General features: G+C 39.6%; 1 protein-coding gene across 7 annotated transcripts in view; it reads right to left on the bottom strand.

Annotated features, from left to right (window-relative positions):
- The window catches only part of SLC4A4 (solute carrier family 4 member 4), a 187,549-nt gene that overhangs the window by 39,182 nt on the left and 135,778 nt on the right, over positions 1 to 12,589 (bottom strand). For all 7 annotated transcript variants that reach the window (XM_075284971.1, XM_075284947.1, XM_075284954.1 and 4 more), the window contains 8 exons: positions 12,294 to 12,407; positions 11,605 to 11,779; positions 8,844 to 8,977; positions 8,114 to 8,385; positions 6,524 to 6,603; positions 5,618 to 5,809; positions 483 to 596; positions 110 to 271 (listed from right to left, as the gene is read on the bottom strand). In XM_075284971.1, the coding sequence (XP_075141072.1) occupies positions 110 to 271; positions 483 to 596; positions 5,618 to 5,809; positions 6,524 to 6,603; positions 8,114 to 8,385; positions 8,844 to 8,977; positions 11,605 to 11,779; positions 12,294 to 12,407 (1,243 nt within the window). The remainder of the gene's footprint in view (positions 1 to 109; positions 272 to 482; positions 597 to 5,617; positions 5,810 to 6,523; positions 6,604 to 8,113; positions 8,386 to 8,843; positions 8,978 to 11,604; positions 11,780 to 12,293; positions 12,408 to 12,589) is intronic.

The raw sequence follows: 12,589 nt of genomic DNA, 5'->3' as shown, positions 1-12,589 counted from the left end.
AATAAGTAAATGGTGTCTGTAGCACTCTCATGAATGTTTCAGCGCTCTCTAATAAAGATGTGAGGAAATGTCGTTGAGGAATGTAGTAAGCCAATCTTGGTAGACAAACCTTAAGCTTATGTTCCTTCCTGTTGACAATGACACCTGTAATCTGTTGGTCCATGAAGATTAGAATGGTGACAAGAAGAGCTGGGAGAGCTGCAGCTAGGTATACCCACCAAGGGTTTCCTCCAAATGGGGGTACAAACCAACCTCTGTTGGGACTTGTAGGCTACAGAAGAGAAATATTACTATAAATGAGCAGGTCTACTAGATATTGATTATGTGCAAACTAGTGTCAATGATACATGCAACAATGCTGAGGTTCTCATATGGCAGAACTTAGAATTATAATAATGTGATATATTGTAATTCATACTACATATACAGTATATATTGGTATCAACATGACATAATATGATATTATTACATGGACCGCTTACCTTAAATTCACTAGGAACAATAAGCTTTGGTGTATCAACTCCAACAAGGGCATCGATTCCACAGAAGGCCAAAATAGATAGAATGATGGCAAAGTCACTGATAAGTTTTCTGGCCTAGAATCAAGGAGAAATGAAAGTTCATATATTGTGAATCATAATGGCTTTAGCATTAATATATATTGTCTTTATTATTAGCAATGATTGTGCCAACAATGATTTAGTTGTTCCATATAAAATACCATATTCAAGCACCATGTCTACCATTTGTAAACAAAGCAGATAATTGAAAAAAAAAATTCTATCATTTACTGTTGAAAAGCTTAAATATTTCTATAAATCTTCAATAGCTGTTGGCTGCATTCTCATTAAGGTTACAGCTTACATAGTCAATGGTAAATTGCTTATCTCCTGTAGTGAAAAAATGATCGGGCATGTTGAAGTCAAGCATGACCAATCCTACTTTTCCATAAAATCTGTTATCAGATTCTTAACGCCTTCATACACATGAAAGAGCTGGCTGACTTCCCTTTAAATTATTTTGGCACCTTACGGCTGAGGCCCCACGTTGCGGATACTCAGCTTTTTTGTTTCAGATTTTGCGGCGGATATTTGAGCCAATGCCAAGAGTGGCTGCGAAAGGAATGGGAAATATATAGGTGTCACTTATACTTTATACATATATACAGTATATATATATATATATATATATATATATATATATATATATACACATATTTATTTTTATATATATATATATATATATCTCAGTGTAAAAATTGTAGCGTTATTTTAATTTCCTATTATTAATATGTTTAATTCGTTAATTTTTAACATATTGATAACAATATTTTAACATTAAAAAAGTTAAATAGATTACAGTTGAACCATGCATATGGTAGTAATGAATTCTCCCATACGTGTGACACCTTATCCCATATGAAAATATTCATATTAAATTCTGTACTGTAGTACAGAAAATAAATGCCCTACGGGAAGTCATGTTTTTATAGCTTATGTAAAACATTATCTTTTTTTCTTCTTCTTCTTCTTCTTCTTAAAGCAACGTTTCTATTTAACTGACCTCAAAAGTAAAAGTTTGATGTTGGGAAGAATTTGCTTGAGTGAACTTTGTATTACCTGATACTTTAATTAACTGCCTTCAGGTAATGTCTGCACACAGGCTTTGTTTCAGTAGCACATTTCCGCCTGGCAAAATTCTGGTATCGTTTTCTGGATCACACACGATGAAGGAAGTGGTGCAATTTAAAAGGGTCTAGCTCATTAGAGGTAACGCTATTAATAATGTAGGCTGCCTATGCATACAATTTTAGAATTCATGGGAATAAAAGAGCCAGCTTATATATAGTATATACTACTAACATAAATCCAGGAGATTTAAAGGGGTTGTCCGAGATAAAATGATGTTTATAATCTAAACTAAACACCAGACCCCACCCCCACCCACCTTCTACATTACTTACTATACCAAAAAATCTATAATTGCAGAGATTGCCAGGACGGTCATGTGTCTCCTTCTGGCACATTTTCCCATTTTCTGGAAGGGGGAAATGGAATGTGACTAGAGATGAGCGAACAGTGTTCTATCGAACACATGTTCGATCGGATATCAGGGTGTTCGCCATGTTCGAATCGAATCGAACACCGCGTGGTAAAGTGCGCCAAAATTCGATTCCCCTCCCACCTTCCCTGGCGCCTTTTTTGCACCAATAACAGCGCAGGGGAGGTGGGACAGGAACTACGACACCGGGGGCATTGAAAAAAATTGGAAAAAGTCATTGGCTGACGAAATCAGGTGACCTCCATTTTAGACGAATAGTGGATTTCAAATCCGGGTCATATGAGAATGTGAACTTTGTGACTATGAGACAGGGATAGCTGTACAGGCAGGGATAGCTAGGGATAACCTTTATTTAGGGGGGAATGTTATTAAAAATAACTTTTTGGGGTCTATTGGGTGTGTAATTGTGATTTTTGTGAGATAAACTTTTTCCCATAGGGATGCATTGGCCAGCGCTGATTGGCCAGAGTACGGAACTCGACCAATCAGCGCTGGCTCTGCTGGAGGAGGCGGAGACTAAGATCGCTCCACACCAGTCTCCATTCAGGTCCGACCTTAGACTCCGCCTCCTCCAGCAGAGCCAGCGCTGATTGGCCGAATTCCGTACTCTGGCCAATCAGCACTGGCTAATGCATTGTATTGGCGTGATGAAGCAGTGCTGAATGTGTGTGCTTAGCACACACATTCAGCTCTACTTCATCGGGCTAATAGAATGCATTGGCCAATCAGCGCTGGCCAATGTATTCTATTAGCTTGATGAAGCAGAGTGTGCACAAGGGTTCAAGCGCACCCTCGGCTCTGATGTAGCAGAGCCGAGGCTGCACAAGGGTTCAAGCGCACCCTCGGCTCTGATGTAGTAGAGCCGAGGGTGCACTTGAACCCTTGTGCACCCTCGGCTCTGCTACATCAGAGCCGAGGGTGCGCTTGAACCCTTGTGCACCCTCGGCTCTTCTACATCAGAGCCGAGGGTGCGCTTGAACCCTTGTGCAGCCTCGGCTCTGCTACATCAGAGCCGAGGGTGCGCTTGAACCCTTGTGCACCCTCGGCTCTGCTACATCAGAGCCGAGGGTGCGCTTGAACCCTTGTGCACACTCTGCTTCATCAAGCTAATAGAATGCATTGGCCAGCGCTGATTGAAGCAGAGCTGAATCTGTGTGCTTAGCTCAACTACTCCACCGGTGTAGTTGAGCTAAACATACACATTCAGCACTGCTTCATCACGCCAATAGAATGCATTGGCCAGCACTGATTGGCCAGAGTGCGGAATTCGGCCAATCAGCGCTGGCTCTGCTGGAGGAGGCGGAGTCTAAGGTCGGACCTGAATGGAGACTGGTGTGGAGCGATCTTAGACCCCGCCTCCTCCAGCAGAGCCAGCGCTGATTGGTCGAGTTCCGTACTCTGGCCAATCAGCGCTGGCCAATGCATTCTATTAGCGTGAACTGAGTTTGCACAGGGGTTCTAGTGCACCCTCGGCTCTGCTACATCAGATTGCTACATCTGATGTAGCAGTGCCAAGTGTGCATCAGATGTGTAGTTGAGCACAACTGACTCAGCACTGCTAAGTCTCTGCATTCGCATAGGAATGCATTGGCCAGCCTTCAGCCAATCAGCGCTGGCTCTGCCGGAGGAGGCGGAGTCTAAGGTCGGACCTGAATGGAGACTGGTGTGGAGTGATCTTAGACTCCGCCTCCTCCAGCAGAGCCAGCACTGATTGGTCGAGTTCCGTACTCTGGCCAATCAGCACTGGCCAATGTATTTCTATGGGGAAAAGTTAGCTTGCGAAAATCGCAAACTGACAGGGATTTCCATGAAATAAAGTGACTTTTATGCCCCCAGACATGCTTCCCCTGCTGTCCCAGTGTCATTCCAGGGTGTTGGTATCATTTCCTGGGGTGTCATAGTGGACTTGGTGACCCTCCAGACACGAATTTGGGTTTCCCCCTTAACGAGTTTATGTTCCCCATAGACTATAATGGGGTTCGAAACCCATTCGAACACTCGAACAGTGAGCGGCTGTTCGAATCGAATTTCGAACCTCGAACATTTTAGTGTTCGCTCATCTCTAAATGTGACCAATACTAAACCAGCTCCTTCACCCTCCCACCCCATCATACCTACCTGTCTTCCAGTCCAGATGTCCTGAGCACGGGACGTCACTTCATCTGAGCTACTGTGCATGCACTCCAGCCCAAATGAAGTGATATCCCATGCCCAGAAGGTCCTGTCGAGAAGACAGGTAAGTATGATGGGGAGGTGGGTTTGAGGCTAGAGGGGGCTAGTAGTAGGCAGGCTAGCTAATGAAACAGGGAGGGGGGGTGAGTGAGAAAGGGGAGGTAGTGGAAGAGGGAGGTGGTGTGAGTAAGTTGAGTAGCCCAAGGTATCCTAGTAGTTATAGCAAAACAGAACAGGAAGCTACCCATGTAAAGAAATGTTGAAGATGCTAGGAGCTCCCAGAGAAACCCAGAAAGTACTTACATAATACACAATACAAAGACAAACACTCTGTGGTTTATGATCTTGCAACTTCAGGCCTTTGGCCTTTAATTGTGTCACGGGGTATGAAGTGAACATTTTTGTAATATACTTTAATAACCTATCAAAACTTCCTTTTAATTTCCCATTAAAAGTTCCCATTAGCAATCCTCTAACTAAGCATAGCCAGTCTCACTCAATGCAGTATGAAGAGTTGATTAATTTAACGGTGGTGAAGTGGGGGGGAGGGGATAGGGAGATATAGCTTATTAAATTCAAATTCCCAACTGAGCTTTTAACCACAGTTGTACTATCTCTAATTCTTTTATAGCTAGTACTGAGAATCACAGAGTCAAAATAAAAAATGAGAGTTAAACTTTCACTTAGATCCTAAGTAACTGGTACAAAGTGATCCAAATTGATGCATTTTTGCAAGAAAACTCCAAATCAAATAAAAATACAAAAAAATAAAATAAAATGCAAACACAAGCATGGTGGGGTTCATGATCTTATTAGAAGAGCAGTCTCAGGCGGCACTTCGATCAAACACGTTGGAGTTTATGACCTCAGTAGTAGTGCAACCTCGGGGCCTTGAACCTTGACCTTCATTTAAGTACATCTCAGAATTAAGATATAAAAGATAAGAAAATATTTTTCACATTATAAATGTACACTACACTTCAGTGAGGTTTGCTTTAGGGTGCATAACATATGAACTTTTACCAGAAGCATCTACAAGATGATCATAAAGATTAAAAGTGCACTTCTGCTTACTAGCTGTGGGGTAGGTGCTGCAGTGAATATAGCATACATTTAGCATAGAATAATATTGTTATGCTCAGAGCAGTCAAAAATGGCAGCATATAAGAAAGTGACAGGGGCTCTTCAGAATCACCATGATATTTGGCCAATAGAATAATTGCGTGTCTCAATTCCATTTTATTAACTCTGTCAGGGCTATACTGATGAGGGATTTGTGCCTTGCCAAGTATGGATGGTGGCAATTACTTCTCACATATCATAAATAACATTGCATGTAGGCTTATCTAAATGATTTTATTAACTTCTGAAGCAAGATACTCACTGTGGTTGGGAAATAGCGGCTGGTCTTGAACTTTTTGAGAGCCATGGAGCATGTGTATGTGCCAAAGAACAAGATGAAGGACATTAGAGTGATATCAGGGACATATTTGCAGTTGTTGCCAATCAATGTGCCACCATATTTCAGACACTCCTTCTTTGTTAGAGAAGACCAAACAATTGTTTCATTGTGATGCTGAAAAATAAAGGCTATATATAATATATGTTATGAATATAACATGTCATGTACAAATCACATATTTTACGTCACGTGCAATGTCAAGTTTACCATTTGTAAAGTGCTTCATCTCTATGGCAAAAGCTGAATTGCCCTTCTCCTCCCACAGTTAACACACACCATTTATAGTGCCGTACTTCTTTTAGACCTTTTGGGTCCCCTAAGATCCCAGGGAAGAGATGCAACTGCACGCTCTATCCTATAACTATGCTAAGAAATAACAGTGATCATTTTGGTTCACTGATGAAATTTCCTTCCTATTTCTCGGGGAGTTTTTCAGTCCCCTATACTGAAACCATTTTGTATTACGACACACCAATGTTTCTAAAGCCGCCCCTATATATATTTTTAGATGCAGCACAACTTTTTTAAAATCATGCACAGTATGTAAATTACCAGAAGGCATCATATTACCTATGAATAAGAGTCAGGTAGTCCGACTCCAAAACATGCCCCCCAGCCTTGAGTGACATCACCCCAGGCCATGCTACATTATCTGCAAATACCCTCTATACCTCAGGACTATAGCAGAATGGCACATGCTATTCACTAAACAGAAGACAGCAAGAACTGTTCATTTTTAAGTTTTGCTGCACCTTCAAATACAGGGGCATATTTGGAAAGAAGTTCCCTTTGATACATTTTACTAGTGTCTTCTGTGGGAATACTTACTAGATCCTCTGTGGTGGCAATGGTGGTAGAAAGGAAGTTGAATGGAAATTCTGTGGTCTCATTAAATAGCGAACTGTTAGCTGAAAGAAATAGAGTACTTTACATCAACCCAGAATATAATTCCAGATCATACTTATCAAACCATGACTGCAACTCACTGAAGTCACCCTATATAATGCATATATCACCTCTAAAGGAACGTTCTACCCAAAATGCCCAGTACCAGGTCTGAGTGGTGGTGCACAGAGACAAAAATAATATTAAAAAAAAATTTAATTCCTGTGTCATTCACCTTACCATCAAGCCCTGCATTAGACCTCTGGGTGGAATTTATTAACCCTGGTGTTTCCTATGCCATTCTTAATGTAGCCCCCCAGAGGTGCTCGACATGCAAATATTACAAGGAGACTCCATCCTCTTAATAATACTTACACATGTAGGAGTAGTTCTGAGCACCTGAACTCAAATGGGGCTTATATTTCTAGGAATAACTCAGTTTTCTGGCGTTACTATGGACCGAGGATGTATATTCAATACCCACTCCTCCCACTGGGCCACAGGACATTGAATGCCCCGTCATGTCCCACCTAAAATGTGCCAACTCAGGCATGGCCCCAATAGTAATTCTAAGTCTGTATATCACTTTTGCCTGGATTGTTCCTTTAAGACGACATGTAGAAAAGAAAATATGTTTGATGTCAAGAACATCATTGTGAACAAAAAGTGTGCTATGGGAATGTAATAATTAACTGAGTGGCTTCCTTAATGACAAAACATTACAGTAAATACATCACTTCTAGCATTGTTAGCCATTTCTGAACAGTTTCTCATACTTTATCAATGTAAACTCTGTTTTGTTATGGAACAAATTTTTTTTCCCACAAGCTGGGAAAAGTGGATTATTCTTTCTTTCTAGTATAAAAAAAACTTTAATGCATCACTTATAAACAACAGGAAATGCAAATCATATTCTGCACCTAAAAATAACCTACATTTTTATATTTATTTTAATGAAAAAAGTAGAATGAACATTACAAACCTTGTAAGGGGAATTTAACATTTGAGGAAAAATGTATCCCAGGTTTTCTACGTGCACCTATTTTGTGTAACTTATGTATGAATGGCTTGCTTGCAATTGTAACATAGGTTCTGGGTTCCAATCTGTGTCAACTTGAGGCTTCCACATAGTTTGGTGAAGATGCTACTTGAGAATTGGTAGGGTTTTTCCTTGCAGTCTAACAACGCTTGGATATAAACAGGCTCAGGCTGGTACTAAGAGGAGCAGGTCAATCCTTTGGTGGTCCCTGAGTTAGTGTGAGCCCACAGCGCTCCATTCTCTGCAAATGGATGTCAGGAAATATTTGCACATGGCTGTATAGTTGGGCCCTAGGTACCCCAGTCTGATACTAGATATACATGTCTTTACTATATGTGTGCGGTCTTTATGTCTACATAGGATGGTTTCTTTCCAAGTCATGAATTAGTACTGTACAATGGCTCTCCGTATATAATAATATAGCACTACTGCAGCTCCTGAATATAAAGCAGCCATGAAGATCTGATCATTTTCTAAACATCAAGATTGCTTACTTGGTTCTGGTGGGAGGCAAGCACAATTGAACAGGGTGACGTCACCCACTTTATAATGAGAGTTGATTGGGTAATAATCTGCAAACTTGATCATCTTCTTAAAAGCATCATAAATGAAGATGAAGCTGATGAGACAGGCAAAACCTTCTTCTGTAAAACGTGTGAAGTACTTGACCAGTGAGCTAGCATCTGTGGCCACTAGGATGAGGCATAAGAAAGCTGACCACAGGCCGATCCATAAGCGAAACTCCAAGTAATCAAAGCTATTATCTCTGGAAAATGAGAGAATGAATGAGGTCATCTGATGTGAAGAGCACAATGAAAGCCAGATAATATGGAGACAGTGAATCAGTAAAAGCCTAGCATTACCAAACACCACTTAACTTCAATTTATCACAGTTACTAAGCTTGTCATGTATAGATGGCTGTATATATGCATGTCCATCCTGGTCTCTAGGCTGGAAATATGCAGATATGTGCATCACAAGTTAAACTGCTTTTCTGAATGTGACATGATATCATGACAAGTTATCACAAAGTGATATGCTAACTATCCTATATGTATTTATGTGTGACCACTCAGTGGGCAAGCATGAAGTGCAGCCTTTCAAGGCTTTTGCTAGTATTTTGTAATATTGTGTTAAATTATTTTCAAGACAAGTTGGAATCCTTAACCAAAATAATAGATGAATTAAGTGTGGACACATCTATTGTGAAAATAGTGACTTACTTGCTGAAGTTGAATAAAAGCCTCTCAAACACAAGGACAGGGCCTGTACTACTTAGAATTGTTAGGGGTTGGCCAGCAAAAAGGCAAAAAACAGCACCCGAGACGGCAGTGCCCAGGAAGCTCTCCAGGACACCCTAAAATAAGTAGAATAGCATCTAAAGTCACATTTATACATTTCAAAGTACATTGCTATATTAAAAACATACACGTATAGCAAAAAATACAATGTACTTTAAACTATGCAATATATCACATTTTCTTCTAAATTGTAGTGTCAGTAATTCTATAAGAGTGTGTATTACTACCACTGTGTGTTTTCAGGCAGATTACACTGACTAATTCTGAGTTCATAGACAAAGGAAAGAAAAAAGACCACCGTTATTGTCACCAGAAATTAAAACGTATGCATAGGTGTATATACTGTATATCGGGTTATATACTGTATATATATTTATTGAATTCTGGGTTGAAAATGGATTACCATTGATATGTTTTGGTATGTTATGTAATGCTATAATATGCCATGGCGCTGTATGTGTGCTGCATACCGTCACCAATATCTATTCTGTTAGGTAGGGTTACGTTTTAAGATTAGAAACGGTCACTAGTACTGAAATAGGAGATATACTGTGAGTCAAAGAAATGTCTGAGTAAGTGTTACTGACTAGCTGTAAAAACGCTTAAAATATCACCATTGAAGGGCAATAAAAGTGGCAACATAGAGAGAAGACAAGGTCATGAGCCAGCATCGGGTAGGCTAAAACAGTTTCCCATGTCCCCATGGACATCACTGGGAGAATAAATAAATAAAAAGAAATGCTTTTTCACCACTAGGGTCATAAAGTATAGATGGCAAGCAGGCACAGAGGACAACTAAACTGCGCAGGTAGCTAACTGGTAGAGTTAGTGGAGCTAGCCAGTGTCGTAAATACCATCATAGCTGCATTAGCAGCTGCTAGGGGGCCCCCCCGTAAACTTTTTTTATTTTATTTTTTTATTGGCCCTTATAGGCCCTTACCTGCTGGAGTAATTCCAGAAGGTAACGGGCTCTATTTACATAACAATCTCCATTCCTGCTCAGGGCTGAATCTGCTTCCCTTTCTGCCCTCCAGGGTGCCCCGTGCGAGGGTACAAGGGGAAACAGAAGTGGTCCTGAGCAAGAGCGGGGATCGGTAAGTAAGACTGTGGGCCTGTGGCAAGATTATTTGTTGGTCAAACCCTCTTCGGACCCCAAAGTATAATGATCAGGGGAGCCGAGGAGCTGAGTAAACATAAACAGTTGTAATCCTCTCCAATGGGGTGACCCTATGCTGTCTTTTGTCTCATGTGCTACTTTGCCTTATAACCTTAAAATTCTTCACTTTATACATGGATATACAGTATTATTGCACATATTGACACTTTGTTTCTTTACCAACACATTGTTTATTTTTTTCACTCTAATTTTGGGTTAAGTGTCTATTTTTGTATGCATTTCTTTTCTCTCTTTTTGTTTCCAGTAATATATTTTTGCATACATGAGATGACCCCCATGCATATTTTATCAAGTATTTTAGCAGTGCCCACTGTATTCCCTTCCTTACAAGAATAAATGGGCGTTACAATGTGTGGGGGCCAGGAAAGGGGGTTCTATGCTGTGGGAGTAGGGGCCTCAAGTCAAAAGTTTGCTATGGAGCCCAGTCTTTGTTAGTTATGCCCCTGGCCATTATGGTGTGCCACTCCAGGGCCTCGGTTTTGTGCCATAGTGGAGGCACATACTGTAAGTCTTAGTCTGCACTATAGGTAGGCAGGGCAGCGAAAGAAAGTTCTAGCTTTACCATCTACCTATTTAGTTAAGTGCATTGTGGCAAAGGAAGCACAGGTTCAAAATGACATTTTAGAGAACCTATATAATAATATATAAGCATAAACTTAAATGTAAACATATATTTATACAAAACAAGAAAATACCTTGCATATATTGAAAGCTCAGACATTGTCAAATGGATGAATTAAAAACAATGTTTACCACAGAAGTGTTTTATAATATTAATAATATCTCAAAAGTATTGTGAATAGAGTCCAAATGGCCTTTTCTTTGTTAATGGAACACGGGCCTAGTGGATGTCAGTTTTATCTTATGACTCCATTACAGTAGGTTACTCTACAATTTCATTCCCACATGAATGTTAATGGACACAAAGAACCATCAGTAAGTGCGGTTATACGGTTATATTTGTCTGTCTCCATCTAATTGACAGTATACTGTATGGTAGAGATACAATCATGTCTTACAGAAAGACATCTATGTTGTTCTTCACATGATGGAATGAGATTAAGAGCACAATTGAAAGAAAACATATAAATATGGCAATATCAATCAGTTGCCCTAATATTTAATAAATAGAGAAATAAGATATTTTAATCATCAATATAAGACTATGAAATCATCAATAAACATCCAATTATCTCTACATTCTTCAGGTTATAAGGTATATTGGCCAAAGATACAATAAGTAGAACATTACTCCATAGGGTCAATGGAAGTAAATCATGTAAGATTCATTTGTAATAAACAATAAGTATGCTCAAATGTAGGCCACAACCAAAATACAAAAGGACAAGTGTCTGTTTCTATTTCTCCATTAATGTCATGCCTACACCACTCATATTCACCTTATCCACTAGACATACAGTACTTTTTCCTTCAAACCTACTAGGTCAAATGTTTAATGGCAAGCCTAACAAAACTACCATGATCCTAGTGCCTAGGAAATAATACCTGCATATTTTCTGTGGCATCTCCGAGTAGTCCACCAAAAGTAATAGCATTGGTCACAGTTCCTAAGTAAATGAAAAGTATGGCTGAAAGCGACTGGATACTTAATCCATCATAAAAGTCACTGGCAAAAAAGGGTGCTTTTCTTTTGATGTCTTCAATCAATCCTCCACAAAACCTGTTGACATTAAAGATTGGGACTATTAAGTTACAGTATACTGAAGGTGAGAACTGTACATGTCAGGACTGTAATTCCTCACTCCTAATATAAATATGGAAAAAAAAAATTCTGAATAACACAAGCACTATGGAAGTGGACTAGAATACATCTTATACACCATATATACAAAGCTAGTTTGACCATTCACTTACATTGAGGTGACGATCAGGGACTGTTGAGTCCACTGACAAATTCTATCATTTTATAAGGTAACTAGGGAAGATCAAGTTAAAATCATAGAACTATATAGTGCAAAAATAATGCAGGCCAGTGCCTTAATAATATTGCCATACACTGCTTTATGGTTATCAGCTACTAATAGTGCTCAGATCCCAACTTCTAAGGCCAAATATCAAAGACTGCTGTAGATCATTTAGAACTGTACAACCTTTAAAGGTTATTCTAAAGGCACAGCTGTATAATATACTGAGATCTTCCTAGAGCATAAAGAACATCTACTATCATCACTGACCGTCCTGTCCTCTGCAGCTCAGGTGTGTCGCCATGTCCTCCACCTCCATGGCCATCATCATGTGGAGTGTCTCCATTCATCTGTACACTTTCCCCACCTGAATACATGTTTTTCCTGCGGGCAATACAATAGTAAGAATTGTCATATACAACGTATACATAACTTGATCTAAAGTACCTATGAACAACTGAGGTTTCATATCCATACAGGATGGTAAGTACAATATGTGCATATTTATGTAAAGCATATACTATGTCATATAATAATACACTAGAAAATGTAAATGTTCTCTATAA

This window comes from Leptodactylus fuscus, chromosome 1, assembly GCF_031893055.1.
Source record: "Leptodactylus fuscus isolate aLepFus1 chromosome 1, aLepFus1.hap2, whole genome shotgun sequence".
NCBI lineage: Eukaryota > Metazoa > Chordata > Amphibia > Anura > Leptodactylidae > Leptodactylus > Leptodactylus fuscus.
This window is presented reverse-complemented; position numbering and strand designations above follow the sequence as displayed.